Source organism: Rousettus aegyptiacus, unplaced genomic scaffold, assembly GCF_014176215.1.
Source record: "Rousettus aegyptiacus isolate mRouAeg1 unplaced genomic scaffold, mRouAeg1.p scaffold_m13_p_13, whole genome shotgun sequence".
In the NCBI taxonomy this organism is placed as follows: Eukaryota; Metazoa; Chordata; class Mammalia; order Chiroptera; family Pteropodidae; genus Rousettus; species Rousettus aegyptiacus.
This window is the reverse complement of record NW_023416288.1, coordinates 17,448,807-17,465,898: the sequence shown is the minus strand read 5'-3', so window position 1 is coordinate 17,465,898 and position 17,092 is coordinate 17,448,807. Positions and strand designations below refer to the sequence as shown.

Below are 17,092 nucleotides of genomic sequence, written 5' to 3'. Positions count from 1 at the left end.
CAATTCCATGCCAGCCAAGGTATTTACCTACGAGAAATGAAAACATATGTCCACAAAAAGACTTGTACAAAAATAGTCATAGCAGCTTCATGTATGACTGTCAAAAATGGAAATAACTCCAATGTCCATTTAAAGGAAATTAAATTGTGTCATACTGACAAAACAGAATACTATTCAGCATGAAAAATAAATGATACATGCAACACTAAAACCAATCTCAATTACATTATGTTGAATAAAAGAAGGCACAGCAATACCACAGAAGAGAATATGCTATACGCTTCCATATATGTGAATGTGTAGATCAGGTAAAACTGATTTATGGTGAAAAAAAAAATCGGAGGAGTGGTTTCCTCTAGGGGCGAGTTAGGAGTGACGAGGGAGGGCGGGGAAGCGCCATAACAGAAATGTTCTATATCTAGATTGGAGTACGGGTTACTTTGGTTTGCCAAGCCATTTGTTCCCTGGTCAAATTAGTCAGGGGTCTCCAAAAAACAGAACCTATAAAATATATATAGAGAGATGTATGTGTGTATATACATGTACATGTTTATATACATACATGTAAACACTTAAACATACATAGTCACATTATTTAATGTCTCTTTGTTTCAGTTTCTCCAGCTGTAAAATGTAGATAATACAGCATCTACCTCAGAGGGCGGTTATGAAGAGTAGATAAGTTAATATAAGGCATCTACAAAAGCACCTGGTACATAATAAATGCCTAACAAACATTCAAAAACCTGTGTGAATCAACAGCGGAATGTGAAAACGAAAGCTATATGAGCACACACAGTAAGTGTTAGCATTTACTGGTAATTTTTTTTTTATGTTAACTGTTTGTGTGGCTCTCACTTAGGCAGTTCTCTACCTGGCCCTGAAACTGACCCTTACAAAAGGTAAATCTCTGCACTGTGGCCATGGAGAGGCTGTAACCCTAGTCTGTCCTCCAGAACTAACCCAGGATCCTTGAACATTCGTGGAGAGCTCAGAAGAGTCTCTGAAGGCCATTACTTTATACTTTAGGAAAACAGAGATGGATGGTTAGTCAACCCTGGAAAGCCAGTGAAATACCACGATAAGCTGCTTCATACTGCTCCCAATAGCAGTGAAAACCAGTGTTCACAAGGGATCTACTCAGAATATCCCAGAGTTTTTCTGTAGCTAAGACGACAGAGCTCTTGGCAGTCCTCAAAACTCTCAAGCACAGAACAGATTTGAAATCTCTGGATTTTAACCAAACAGACCAGAAGGTGGCAGAGTAAGCACTTACTGGAGGAAGGGGGAAAAAAAAGAGCATTTCAGAGAGTACAGTCATTTCTATAAATTCAGAACTAGGAAATGAAACTGAAACCGGGCTATCTTTCTCCGACTTGCTAGTTTTCAACATACTCATTTCTGAGACACACCCTGTTGTTTCTGAACCAGTTCCAGCTCAGACTGAGGTAAAAGCAGAGACTACATTTTCACAGAGAAAGAAAGAAAATGGTTGTCTCTAACATCGCTGAAGGAAGAAAATACAGACGTTAGATGTTTTCTGTACCAAAACACATGGTTTTATTTTTATTTATGTAGAAGAAATTCGAAAGACAATCTGGGTAAGTACAATATCTATTATTAATATTATTGCTACCTATAACGTGTTACTGAATAGGAAAGAATCTTTTCAGTTAGAAAATTGAAATATACTCCAAAACCAAAAATAATATTTTTAAGCTTAGAAATTCTATTCATTGCTGTGACAGAAATCTGCTTTGAATTAGTTGAAAAATGAGTCATAACACTCCAATAAAAGATGCCATCGTAAACTAAAGGTACCTTTATTGAAGAAATCTCCCAAGGAATCTGCAGCATCTTCCGAAAGAACATAGAATGAAAATTTAAAGATGTACTGTACAATAATTAAAGATACCTTCCACCATCTACTTTAAGAAGTAGGTGGCTGCCGGAAAATAAAACTCCCCGGTAGCTTCTCAGACATTAGTGTCAGATGATGTACAGAGACAGATAGATGTGAGACAGAGAAACAAAAAAGGAGACAGGTAGAGACAAAGACAGAAAGAGAGACAGACAGGCTGCTACCGAAGTCCTTGAAATTATGGCCGCTGTACACTTCTGCTAAATATCCTAGGTTAAAATCTGACTGCCTCCCAGCAACACCTGATCTGCAACTCTTTTTAGAAAAGCTAGCAGACCCTACATTTAACCCTGCAGTTAATAAATATATGTGGGTTCGATTGTGTAACAAATTGTTTTCTTTTTTTATACTGGTTGCTAAGATGCTCAGAACCAAATTTTTAAGCCGCATCTAGTATAATATATGAAATTGAAAACAGTTATTTTTAGGCCATCCCCCTGATTTCTTTGCCTAAGGGTTTTCATATATGTATGATCCTGGATCACTTTCTGAAAACTATTCTGGAACGAGGGAGGGTATAAAGAAATCATTCATATGTGAAATATTTCTGAACAGTGGTATAAATGGGCAAAGCACAGATGTTAAATAGAAATCATTTCTCTAGCATATATTCTCCAAGAGTATCACCTTCAACAGTTTTTTTAAAGTAAGTGTTTGAAAGGCACAGCCAACAAGTCTCGGATAGAGGCTTTAAAGGAAGCAATGTGAAAGTGCAAGCTGTTCGATCATATTTTAAAGCTATTTCCTCTATTTAGAGAATACAGACAAAAGTCATTCCTTTTTTATTTGCTCACATTCCCAAACCAACATTCAGGCCCAGGTCCCCATCCACCTGGCTTTTTGTTTGTATTACATGTATATGGTATGCAGCTCATGCATGAATCAGATAATCCAAATAATTCACCACTCAGTCTCATAATCCGGTTTTTGAGGTATCATTTAGGGGACAAGGTCTGAGTTTGTAAATTCGTCATGATATCAGGGAGACTCTGGGAGAATTATTGTAATGGTAGGATGGGGCAAGAGATAGGGCATAAGAATTCTAGGTAGGAGGACTCAGGAGCCAGAATCCTGCCAGGAGCAGAAGGATCCGGGTACCCCCTGCTTTAAGTGTTACAATACTGTAGATGCAATCGAAGTGAGCTGTACTTTTATAGGGTAGAGTAGATGAGGCTTAGCAAATGGACACACAGAAATGACTCAGATAGCAGTCATTAGAGGAGGGTGGGATCAAGTTTTAGACAACTACAAAACCAGTATGAATCAACGGTGGCATGTAAAAACAAAAGCTATTCCTGTCATCTGAGGCTGCACTAATAAATCTCTAGTAAAACTTTTGGACTTCAGATGCCCAGAATTGAATTAATTATCTTTGATTGGTAACATACCATCATCTTTTTCTATGCAAGCACCTCTTTTATTTCATTCATTTGTTTATCATGTATTTTGAAGGCATCATTGGATTTTTAAATAAAGTATAATTTATATGAAATGAATAAATCTTAAGGGTATACTTCTATGAGATTGTTATGTGTTCATCGGTGTAAACACTAATGAGATTGAGATATAAAATAATCAGTTTTAAAAATTGAACAAAAAAAAATGAACAACAAAGGTTATTGAGCAGCAAATCACTTTATTTGGATATAGCAGAGGAACTCTAGTTTGGGACATAAAAACTGTAGCAAACCATAGGCCAGTCTAAAGAGACAAAAGAGAGGTCAACTTATGGGGGTTTCTTGGAGGATATTGGGGAGGCCTGTTTTAACAGGAGCCCATTGGTGGGGAACAGGTATACAAAGTTGTGGCAGTTTCTTATTGGCAGCAAGTGGAAGGCAGTTGCTGTTGCTGATCTCAGTATGAGTCAGCAGGGAGGAAATGTTCCTTCTTCTTGTTACAAAAACTACAGGGGGTAGTGCATGAGAGCTCTCCATTCATGGCTTCCCAGCTTCTTTCTCATGGCCGAGTAATATTCCATTATATAGGTGTGTGTGTGTGTGTGTGTGTGTGTGTGTGTGTGTGTGTGTGTGTACCACATTGTATACTACATTGTATGCGTATATATATCACATCTTTTTTATCTACTCAACTTTTGATGGACTCTTAGATTGTTTCCATACGTGAAAATGCTGTGGTATATATAGCAGTGCAGATATCTCTTCAAGATACTCATTTCATTTCCTTCTGATGCATACTCAGAAGTGAGTTTGCTGGATCAGATGTAGTAGTTTTATTTTTAACTTTGAGAGGAATCTCCACACTCTTTCCCTTAATGGCCATACCAATTTACATTCCTGCCAACTGTGTACAAGGATTCCCTCTTCTCCACATCCTTGCTGACACTTGTTATCTATTGTCTTTTATTATTATTGCTATCGCTATGATTATTACTCAGCCTGTGTGCCTAGGTCCTTATGGAGGCTGGGGCAGGCTGGGAGCCTCAGTCCACAGGAGCCAATCTGGAGTCTGGGAAAATGGGGCCAGTACTAGGACAAGTAGAGAGCCTGGGTATGGGAGCCGGCCTAGCACTAAGGTGGGGTGGGAGCCTGGATCTGCTGGGGCCTGCCTGGAGCCTGAGGCCTCAGGGGCACTGAGGTGGGGCAGAGCCTAGGTCAATGGGAGCTCACCTGGAGGCTGAGTTTGCAAGGACTTTGTTATCAAGGTAATACTGCCTTCAAAAAAATGAATTAGAGAGTATTCCTTCATTTGCTTTAGGAGAGGTTTTGTAGAATTGGTGTTAATTTTTTAAACATTTGGTAGCATTCTCCATTGAATCCGTCTGGGCCTGGAGATTTGGGGGGAGATTTTTTAAATTAAAAATCCAGTTTTCCTTGAAGTTATGTGACTGTTCAAAGGATCTATTTCATATTGAGGGAGTTGTGGAAGATTGGTTTTTGTTTGTTTGTTTTTGTTTGTTTGAGGAATTGGTCCTTTTCATTTGGGTTGTCAAATTTATGTGTGAATAATATTCCTTTATTGTTCATTTTATGCTGTTGTTGGATAGAGTGTCTGTGGTTTGAAACCTGTTAGTTGATGGTGCTGAATTCTTCTACATATGTCCTCACTAATATTCTGTCTAATTCTTCTATTGATTGTTAAAAGAAATGTCTTTAAATAGCAAACTGTAACTGGATTAGTCTGAAACTAAAAAGTTCTCTCAGTGGTTAAATATTTTTCAAATTCTGGTTTAAAGCAGATACTTTTAGGATTGCTGTGTTACCTTGTTGGATTGACCCTTTTATCATAATATAATATTACTCAGTCTCTGGTAACTTTCTTTCCTCTGAAGTCTACTTTATATGACATTCATATAGCAACTCTTGTACTTATTACAATTTTTATTATAAATCTTTATCCATACTTTTACTCTCTACTTATATTACTCTATTTCAAGAGAGTGTATTATAGATGACGTATACTTATGTCGTGTTTTTAATTCCTGTATTTAGGCTATTTATATTTAATGTGGTTATTGTTATATTAATATTTTTGTTTACCATTTTATTTTTTGTTTCTGTTGGTTCTCTATTTTTAATTTTTCTATCTTATTTTCCTGACTTCTTGTGCATTATTTGAAATATTTTACAATTCTACTTTATCTGCAGTTTTTTTGTGTATCATTTCGTACAGCTTTTTCTAACGGATGCTCTAGATGTTACATTATATATACATAATTTATGACAGCCTAAGTGTGTTGTTTTATTTGAGCAAAGTGTAGAAATCTTTCTCCCCATACATCCCCTTATCCTATCCACTCATGATATATTTATTTTAAATATTTCCACTACATACATTCAAAACCATATCAGATAGTACTGCAACAATCAAACCTAACTTAGAAAAATCAATAGTTACCACTATTTTTGCTTACCATGTTTTTTTTTTCTCTTCCTCGTGTTTCAAGGTTCCTTCTCTTACCATTCCCTTTCTGTTTTGAGAAATTTAACCATCGTTTTAGAGTATGTCATGTAGGTTGTACCACTTTACATTCTCACTAACATTGCATAAGAGTTCCTTCCTATTTCTCCACATCTGTGCTAATACTTTCAAAGTAGTTCTTTTTTTTAATAGTTATTATAACAGATGTGAAATGATATATTATTGTGGCTTTGGTTTGCTTTCCTCTAATGATTAGTGATACTGAGCACTTTGTTTGTTGGTCATTGTATATCATCTTTGAAGAAACGTCTATGCAAATCCATTGCCCATTTTTATATTGGGTTATTTCTTTTGTTGTTGTAGAGTTTTAGGAGTTATTACTATGTTATGGATATTACCAGTTATGTAATTCACAAATATATTCCCTCATTCTATAGTTTGCCTTTTCATTCTGTTATTTCTGACCTTTGATGTAGTTTTGTGTAGTCCCACAAAAGGAGCTTACTTTATTTATTCTTTTCTTCCAAACTTTGTTTAATAAGTCCCTCAGCTTAGTATTGGAATTTCAGCCAACCCCAGGCTAATTATTTCCAATGCTTAAATGTGATATATAGCTTTTTCCTTTTAAAAGATCATGTCACATTGAGTAGCCCTATCATAAACATACTGTCATTGGATCCCTTTTATTTTTGACTTGCAGCTATGAGAGAGTCATCATTAGGTACCTAAAAGTAACTGTTGACAACATGCTCCTCTAGCCCTCTCTTTTTATTTTTTCTTAATTTTTAAAAATTTTTTGATTGTAGTTGACACACAATATTATATTACTTTCAGGAATACAACATAGTGATGACATTTATATAACTTAAGTTCATCAAGGATCCTTATAACCATTGTTTTGAATTCTGCACCTGGTATATTGCTTGTTCCCATTTCATTGAATTCTTTTCCTGGGAGTTTTGTCCTGTTCTTTCATTTAGGTCATATTTCTTGGTCTCTTCATTTTGGCTGCCTCCCTATGTTTTTTCTATGTATTAGGTAGTTCTTCTGTGTCTCCTGGTCTTGGTAGAGTGGCCTTATGTAGTAGTTCTTCTATGGGGCCAAGTAGCACAGTCTCCCTGGTCACCTGAGCTGGGTGCTCCAGGGATGTCCTTGGTGTGGGCTGTATGTGCCCTCCAGTTGTAGTTGAGCCTCGATTGCTGTTGCAATGTCAGGGGGAGAGATTCACCCTCAGGCTTACTGGTTGTGAGAAATGGCTGTGACTATAGCAGACAGGGTGCTGTGCACAGGCTGACCCCTCAAAGAGGCATTTGTTTTAGCAGGGCCCTGCTGCCTACCACCGTGTGGGTGTGTCATTTGTGTTGCAGGTTGGGTGGTGCTCCGTTGTGGCCTGAAGCCCACCACTGGATGTGTTGGTTCTGTGGCCTCCTGAGAGGGGACTCTGGTGCAGCCAAGATCAGCTACTGCCTGTGCCCTGCCTGAGGCCACCTGGTAGGAGCTGTAATGTGATTTGCAGACCTTTGCCACCTGTGCTAGGCTTGGAGGCACCTGAAAGAAGCTCAGCTGTTAACCAAGGCCAGCTGCCACTAGTGCAGGGCTACAGCCACTTAGCAAGAAGTAAGGGGCACGCCAAGGACAGACACTGCTTGTCTGGCATTTGTGAACCTTTGAGAGATTTCAGGAAAGTCCGCAGGACAAACTGAGTAGAGCCATCACTGGAAGAGGTTCTTGCTGATCACAAACTGGGTGGGACAGGGTCTCAGGGAATCGCCAGGGTGGGGCGAATGTTGTTAGCCAAGTTGAAAAAGCATTTGGATTTGGCGCCTGCTTCTGCCTGCTGGCTGGGTGGAGAGAGAGGCCAACAAAGGAAAATGTTGCCAGCACTTCCGAAAATGGCTTACTTTAAAGACTGGTCCATCTAAAGCAATTTTCCCCCCTCCACTCTTTTTCTCTTCCCAGATCACTTTAAATTGGAGCTTCTTGATCTCTATAGGTCAAAGTACTGAAAGAAACTAAATCTAATTCATTTTTTAGGAGATGTTACATGCTCTAGGTTTCTCATTGTCACAGTGTTTTAAGAGAGTAAAATTTGCACCAATTGTTTCTTTTTACTTATTTTTCATGAATGTATCTGTGAAATGTGGCTTTTTATTCACCTTCTACGCATACAGGAGTTACTAATAATAAAATAGTAAATAGTAAAATAAATAATAAAAAAATAGTAGCTTTAACCTTGGACCATTGCTCTGGCTTCTTCATGTCTGAAAGGGAAGGAAATCCTAATCCTGAATTTGTATCTACCAATGGGAAGAAATATCCCTGTGAATTACTTTATACGAGTGGGTCTATACAATCTGTTATAATTCCCTAGGTATCTCCTCTGTTACTTTGATTTCTCCCATGAAGAAGTCATTGGAATGATGTACATGGAGCCATTTTTGAATTGTACTTAAAGCTATTATTGTTTGGATTTTGTTTTTTCTAACCATCGCTATTTCTGTAACCCAGATTGACATTAATTTTTTTTTTTTTTTTTGCTGTCCAGGTATCAGCTATCACCAATTATTATATGAAAAATTAGTTTAATATAATAGTAGTCTTAGAAAACAATGGCTCACACATTGAATTAAGATACTTAAGGCACATGTCTTATTAAATCAATGAAAACATACAAAACAAAGAGCATGGAGAAAAAGATCGGTAACACACTTTGAAGTCTGTCCAAGGGGGATCAACCGGTAGATTATGTCCTGGGTAAGTGGCATACACTTGCTCTAATCAGAGAGGTGAAGAGGGGCACATATGTCTGATCACAGTTATAACTGATCAATAAGCCTAATAAGCTACTCTAAATTTTATTTATGTTTCTTGAGTGGAGGACACAAAGGATCAGAATGAGTGTCATCAACAAGTGACCCAATTATGACCTTAATAATATCAAGTGCTTCAAGTGTTTCATGAATATTTAACACCTATTTGGCCCTTCTATTCCCTTCCTATGTTTAACATGCATCTCGCCTACTTAATCCACCCCTATCATAACATGATCCATAAACTACTTGCTTTTATACTTACTTTCATGTATCTTCCTTGTTTCATACATCCTTCTCTATTTAGTTTCATATATCTTCCTTTGTTTATCTTATTTTCTATAGCAGAACTGAATATTTTAAAATAATATAGCAAAAACCATTATTGAAGAAATCTAAAAGTGTATAAGACATATATACCCCATTACAAATAATTTATCTAAAATTTACTTATAAAAATACCGAATTACTTTTTTTTTTTTTTTTTTTTTTTTTTTTTTTATACAGGTATCAGAATGGCAGAGCAATGGAACCTACCAAAAAACACTGATGAGTGGACAAAAGAGGATGTAAATTGGTGGTTAGAAAGTCAAAAAATTGACCAAAGACACAGGGAAATCTTGACTGCACAAGATGTGACTGGAACAGTCTTGAAGTGGTTAACTAAAACTGACCTCATCGATATGGGTATAACACACGGACCAGCTATCCAAATAGAACGTCTATTCAAAGAATTGCAGAAAACATCTTTTGAGGATCCTATTCAGGCATGTAAGAGGAAAAAAGGTAGTAAAAATATTCCTAAAACACAAACTTTGATGCAAGAAGAAAACGGAAAAACTTCAAAGCAAAAACGAGAGGATAAAGAAAAATCGGATATGGCTAATGCCTCTAAAGTTTCTAACTCACTAAAAAATGAACTCATGGAAGACGAAATAGAAGACATAAAGGAAAATAAGCCATCCATGGAACTGACATGTGCATCATACCCTTTTGATGAATTCAGTGATCCATATCGTTATAAATTGAATTTTTGTCTACAGCCTGAAACAGGACCACTCAATCTCATTGATCCAATACATGAATTCAAAGCCTTCACAAATACAGATGCAGCCACAGAAGAAGATATTAAGATGAAATTTAGCAATGAAGTCTTCCGATTTGCTTCAGCTTGTATGAATTCACGAACCAATGGCACCATTCATTTTGGAGTCAAAGACAAACCCCATGGAAAAATTATTGGCGTGAAATTCACCAACGTCACCAAGGAAGCCCTCATTGATCACTTCAATCTGATGATCCACCAGTATTTTGAAGACCATCAAGTCTCAAAAGCAAAGAACTGCATTCGCGAGCCAAGATTTGTAGAAGTTTTACAGCAAAATAGTATTCCATCTGAAAGATTTGTTATTGAAGTGGATGTTATTCCAAAACACTCTGAATGTGAACATGATTATTTTCAGATTAAAATGCAAAATTACAACAACAAGATATGGGAACAAAGACCAAAGTTCTCGGTCTTTGTGCGAGATGGGGCCAGCTCTAAAGACATCATAAAAAATAATGCAGATTTCAGAGCATTTAAATTAGATTTAAAAAGACTAGCAGAGTCTAGGAAAGAAGCAGAAGCAGAAGGAAAATGGAGAGTAAAAACAAGTAAAAAAGAGACTGATGGACCAAAGCTTGTTAAATTGCTGACAGGAAATAAGGATTTGTTAGATAATTCATACTATGAATGGTACATTCTTGTAACAAATAAATGCCACTCAAACCAAATAAAACACTTAGATTTCCTAAAAGAAATTAAATGGTTTGCTGTACTGGAGTTTGATCCTGAATCTGTGAGCAAAGGAATAGTCAGAGCTTACAAAGAAAGCCGAGTAGCAAACCTTCACTTGCCAGGTCTGTATGTGGAGGGGAAAACCACACTAAATGAGAAGATTTCCAGTCTGAATCTTTATCAACAACCCAGCTGGATTTTCTGCAATGGCAGATTAGACCTTGACAGTGAAAAATATAAACCCTTAGATCCAAGTTCCTGGCAAAGAGAAAAAGCTTCTGAAGTCAGGAAATTGATTTCATTTCTTACGCATGAAGATATATTACCAAGAGGGAAGTTTTTGGTGGTATTTCTATTACTCTCCTCTGTGGATGACCCAAGAGACCCCCTTATTGAGACCTTTTGTGCTTTCTACCAAGATCTCAAAGGAATGGAAAATATATTGTGTATTTGTGTACACTCGGACATATGTCAGAGATGGAAAGATCTGCTTGAAGCAAGATTAACAAAACAACAAGATGAATTAGTAAGCCAATGTATTTCTGCTTTAAATCTTGAAGAGATAAATGGCACTATTCTTAAGCTAAAATCCGTGACTAAATCTTTAAAGAGATTTTTGCCATCTATTGGCTCATCTACTGTCCTTTTGAAAAGGGAAGAAGATATCATGACCGCTCTGGAAATTCTGTGTGAAAATGAATGTGAAGGTACACTCTTAGAGAAGGACAAAAATAAATTTCGTGAATTCCAGGCATCAAAAGAGGAAGACTTCTATCGAGGTGGTAAAGTATCATGGTGGAACTTCTACTTTTCTTCTGAAAACTACTCTTCACCTTTTGTCAAAAGGGATAAATATGAAAGACTTGAAGCAATGATTCAAAACTGGGCAGATTCTTCTAAGCCAACTTGTGTCAAAATTATTCATTTGTATCATCATCCAGGCTGCGGTGGGACTACCTTGGCTATGCACATTCTCTGGGAACTAAGGAAGAAATTCAGATGTGCTGTGCTGAAAAACAAGACAGCAGATTTTTCTGACATTGGAAAACAAGTGACTGATTTAATCACCTATGGGACAATAAATCATCAGGAATATTTACCTGTACTGCTCCTTGTTGATGATTTTGAAGAACAAGATAATGTCTATCTTCTGCAGGCCTCTATTCAAACAGCTGTAGCTAATAAGTGCATTCGATATGAGAAACCTCTAGTGATCATCCTAAATTGCATAAGATCACAGAATCCTGAAAAATGTGCAAAGATGTCATCAGATAGTATCGCCCTAATACAACAACTATCTCCCAAAGAACAGAGAGCCTTCGAGCTTAAATTAAAAGAAATTGAAGAGCAACATGAAAACTTTAAAGATTTTTATTCCTTCATGATCATGAAAACCAATTTTAATGAAAAGTACATAGAAAATGTGGTCAGGAATATTCTGAAAGGACAAATTATTTCCACCAAGGAAGCAAAGCTCTTTTCTTTTCTGGCTCTTCTTAATTCATATGTGCCTGATACCACCATTTCACTATCACAGTGTGAAAATTTCTTAGGCATTGCAAACAAGAAGGCTTTCTGGGGAACAGAAAAACTTGAAGACAAGATGGGCACCTACTCTACAATTCTGATAAAAACAGAGGTGGTGGAATGTGGAATCTATTGGGGAGTGCGCATTATTCACCCTCTGATTGCTGCTCGTTCACTGGAAGAATTGAAGATAAGCTATCACTTGGATAAAAGTCAAATTATGTTGGATATGCTAAGAGAAAACTTGTTCTATGATTCTGGTATAGGAAGAAGCAAATTTTTTCAAGATATGCAAACACTGCTGCTCACAAGACAGCGCAATGAACATGAAGGTGAAACAGGAACTTGGTTTTCCCCATTCATTGAAACATTACATAAAGAAGAAGGGAATGAAGCAGTTAAAAAAGTATTGCTTGAAGGTATTCATCGGTTCAACCCCAATGCATTCATTTGCCAAGCGCTGGCAAGACATTTCTACATTAAAGAGAAGGACTTTACCAATGCCCTAAATTGGGCAAATCAAGCAAAAAAGATAGAACCTAGCAATTCTTATATCTCGGATACACTGGGTCAAGTCTACAAAAGTAAAATAAGATGGTGGCTAGAGGATAATGGAAAAAACAGGAACATTTCAGTTGATGACTTAACTGAACTTTTGGATTTAGCAGTACATGCCTCAAATGCGTTCAAAGAATCTCAACAGCAAAGTGAAGATAGAGAGGATGAAGTGACGGAAAGGTTTAATCAGAAATCAAAAAGGCGATATGATACTTATAATATTGCTGGGTATCAAGGGGAGATAGAAGTTGGGCTGTACACAATCCAGATTCTCCAGCTCATTCCTTTTTTTGACAACAAAAATGAACTATCTAAAAGAGATATGATCACTTTTATATCAGGAAGTAGTGATATTCCTGGGGATTCAAACAACGAATTTAAATTAGCCCTCAAGAACTTTATTCCTTATCTAACTAATTTGCAATTTTCTTTGAAAAAGTCCTTTGATTTTTTTGATGATTATTTTGTCCTTCTAAAACCCAGAAACAACATAAAGCAAAATGAAGAGAACAAAACTCGGAGAAAGGTGGCTGGATATTTTAAGAAGTATGCAGATATATTTGGTCCCTTAGAGGAATTACAAAACAAAGATCTCAGATCAAAACTTAGTTTGCCACTTCAAGTAGAGCTGTATCGGAGAAGCCTAGAAGTTTTAAAAGCAGACAAGTTTTCTGGGCTCTTGGAATATCTTATCAAAAGTCAAGAAGATGCAATTAGCACCATGGAAGATATAGTGAGCAAATATACTTTTATCTTCGAACAATGCACTGTCAAAATCGTGCCAAAGGAAAAGCATAATTTCATCTTGGCCAATATCATTCTCTACTGTATTAAACCTAACTCCAAAATAGTGAATCCAATTAAAAAACTGAAAGCTCAGCTCCGAGAATTCTTGCAACAAGTAGGACTGAATTATCGGTTTTCAGAACCTTACTTCCTAGCTTCCCTCTTATTCTGGCCAGAAAACCAACAACTAGACCAAGATTCTAAACAAATGGAAAAGTATGCTCGATCACTTGAAATTTCTTTTAGGGGGCAATATAAACATATGTATCGTACAAAGCAACCAATTGCATATTTCTTTCTTGGGAAAGGTAACAATATGAACAGACTTGTTCACAAAGGGAAAATTGATCAATGCTTTGGAAAGACACCTGACATTAATTTTTTGTGGCAGAGCGGAGAGGTATGGAAGGAGAAAAAAGTCCAAGAACTTTTGCTTCGTTTAAAGGGACGAGCTGAAAATAATTGTTTATACATAGAATATGGAATCACTGAGAAAATCACAATACCCATCTTACCTGCTTTTTTGGGTCAATTAAGAAGTGGCAGAAGCATAGAAAAAGTGTCTTTTTACATGGGATTTTCCATTGGAGGTCCACTTGCTTATGACATTGAGGTTATTTAAGAACCTGATCTTGATCTTCTCCCTCCAAGAATGTAGTATTGGTACCACCTAATTTTTTTTGACCCAAAATCTATACTTTAAATTTCCTCTTAAGTATGTTATGAGTCCTACACAGACTGTGGTGAAAAGGAAAGAGTGAGAAATATGGAAAGTATTAAATATCTTCATTTGGAAAACATCGTCAAGGACAAGATTTTAAAAAAAAAAGGAGCCATGAATGGAATTAAGAGAGGTGAATGCAATGTATCTGCCAAACAGACCCCCACTAGTTTCCCCGATTACTCAACCAAGTCGTGGACTGAGAAAGAGAAGAACTTCCAGAGGGACTTTCCTGTCAATTGTAAAAATTTGGCAGAATAGGAAAAAAGTTATGATTTTAAGACATTACAAATCTGGAAAATAATTTCACACAAAAAAGCAAAATCCTCTCAAACTGAGGAGCAACATTTATTCTTACCAAGCAGACCAGAAATGTACCACGCACTCAAGAATCTTTCAAAGCAGAGAACCAACAAGTTCTCTGAAGGTCATAGTCATAAAAGTCAGCAAATCTTACCAAAGTAGGCTGGAGACTTAGACTGCCTTTTCACGTAGTAGGACGCAGTAGAGCATAAGTGAATTTTGTCTCTGTAGCTAATGAGCTTATACTTAAAAATAAACAACAAAAATACATGGAAACTCCAAAACTAATAAATAAAAAGAACTCTTGTGAAAAAAAGACTAATTTGTCCCCTATCCAGGGGATCCCAACATACTGGCAAGAATACATATAATCTATGCGTTGAACAGCACAACCAGTGAGATGTAGTCAAAATGCAATTTTTTTCCTCTAATAAAATTGTGAACATGGACGATCACAAATGGGTTCCAAAACTGATAAAAATCTGATAAAGAACTTTATAACAGACAAATCAGACTTTCCTAAATCCTGATCGATATTGACATTGCAGAGAGAGAGAGAGAGAGAGAGAGCCAGATGCTATGGACCTTAAAGTACTTTAGGAGTGCCAAATAATTGAACCCGAATCTGACCAAGCCTCTAGATGTTTCTCCCAGTTGAAAGAAAATACAGATGTTAGTCATGCTTCAAAGTAATTCCATGTTTGGAGTATGAGGATGGTGAAAGGAAAGTACGTAAGCAGTACAGCTGCAAGAAGACTGGACCTGAGCTGACAATTGCTGCATGATGCATACATGGGAGTTCATTATACTCTTTTTCTGTGCTTTTGAAATTTTCTATTAAAATTTCTAAAACAAAAAATACAATTTGTTTTTGTCTTCAAATTACATTCAAACTTTTTCCCTGGGAGAGGTTTTCCCCTTGCTCCTGCATGAAATTTCAGTTCCATAACTGACCAGCTATCTCTTGGTTTAAAAAACAAAAATCCTCTGGCTAAATACAGCTTCAGTTTAGAAAATGAGAATATCCAGCCACACTTCCCTATGGGGCTACTTCCCTCTCTGCCCCAGGTTTCAGTCTCTACACAAAATGATCTGTTAGATTCCTCTTGCTTTCCCCCATGTGATTCTTTTAAACTCAAATCAAACCAGTTTAAGCAGGTACTCTCTTTCCCCCATGACCCCCTTGGGTGCATGGGAAACATTCATGGATATTTGCTCTACCATTGGTAGGAAGTGCAGCAAATTTCCAGTCTTGAGAACAACATGCCCCACAAAGTCAGGAAGACACAGGTCAAGAACTCCAAGTAAACCTCTTAGAGACGGTTCCCTTCCGCCTTTGCCAGCCCTGCTCTCTAGGCTCAAGATGAGATTCTCATGGTGGTTGGGAGAACTTTTGCCAAAAGAGCCTCTTAATAAACCTTTTTTTCCTCAGTGCCAGCAGAGGGCAAACTACAGTCTGTAGACCAAATCCAGCCTGTCTTTCAAATAAAGTTTTATTGAAACACAGTGACACTAATTTGTTTAAGTACTGGCTTAGGCTGCTTTTGCACTGCAACAAGAGTTGAGTAGTTGCAACAGAAACCTTATAGCCCACAAACCTAAATTATTTTCCTTTTTGTTCTTTACAGAAAAAGTTTGCCAACTCTTACTCTATGCCCTCAAGTCTTATGTGTTTATTACAGGTCAGTTGTCTAATTGGTTCCTGGACATGTACTTTGAAAATATGCATTTTGGTTTATCACCTAATTTTGGAATCTGATGTCTATCATTTTAGGGCCAAAGTTAAAATTTAACACCTCAAAATTCTTTTTTTACATTATAACAATCTAGGTTGACTTTTCTAAGGAACGGCAGAGTAATAAATGTATGTGGGTTTTTCTTTTGAAAATTAAAAAACCAGCCAAATTATGCTGGATAAATTTGAAAAGCACATTTGTCTATCACAATTCTCTTTATATTTTCCTTAAATCCACAGAATTAATTTAGTCCTGAAAAATAGAAAATTAGGAAAGTGAGATTTAAATATTAAATCTCATTTCAGATAAAACTTCGAATAAGAAATCATCAGAATTTTTTTAAACTGTCCCCTAATCATTGATTAGGTCATTATAATATAGCAGTTTCCCAACTCAGTTTTCAAAAGAAAATGTTAATTAACACTCTCAAAGCAAATGGTGACCTAAACAAATGATTGTTGGAAATTACAATATTCTGCTCCTGGCTATTTGGAATGTGGATTAGCAAAAAAAATCTTAGAAAGTAACACCAAAAGGAAGGTCATTTATTAAACAAAATAACTTATTTTTATATTATTTTTAAATCTCTTGCTCCTCCAAAGGTAACCCTGCTGCACAATCGGGAATGTACTAGAAAAAAGTTCATATGCACTGAAATATTTATAGATTTCTTTTCACCTTCTCTATTGTCAAAAAATCCAGCTTCAATTGAAATATGTGTACCATTGTTCTTTTCTGTATTTTTAAAACTCAAATATGTATGTATATTATCATTGAAATATTATAGCCAAGTTTCCAACTCTAAGGCAGCCTTTATAGCCAGACAGACAGTCCTACATCTCCAATGGAAACCCTCCACATAAGTAAAAAGGTGAATTTCCTTTCATTAGTGGAAGAAGGAAATTGTTCAGTTTGAAATCCAGAAATCTATCCTTTAATGAAATGCTATCATCATCTATTCCTAGTTGCAGGAAATAAAGTTTAGGTCCTTTTTTTAATGATTCACCTAAGATGATCTGCAAATGTTAAGTCCTAGTAGGAAGCAGATGGTACATTTAAAAAGAGTCATTA

The 17,092-nt window shown here is 36.5% G+C and overlaps 1 protein-coding gene across 3 annotated transcripts in view; it reads left to right on the top strand.

Annotated features, from left to right (window-relative positions):
* The window catches only part of SAMD9 (sterile alpha motif domain containing 9), a 51,766-nt gene extending 36,620 nt beyond the window's left edge, over nucleotides 1-15,146 (top strand). Inside the window, exons 1-2 of one of the 3 annotated variants that reach the window (XM_016161313.2) lie at nucleotides 1,329-1,601; nucleotides 9,118-15,146. In XM_016161313.2, the coding sequence (XP_016016799.2) occupies nucleotides 9,126-13,883 (4,758 nt within the window). In that variant the 5' untranslated portion in view covers nucleotides 1,329-1,601; nucleotides 9,118-9,125 and the 3' untranslated portion in view covers nucleotides 13,884-15,146. Of the gene's footprint in view, nucleotides 1-1,328; nucleotides 1,602-8,362; nucleotides 8,555-9,117 lie in introns of those variants that run through there. The other 2 variants (XM_016161315.2, XM_036230355.1) reach the window with 2 other exon arrangements.
* Nucleotides 15,147-17,092: the final 1,946 nt, after the last annotated feature.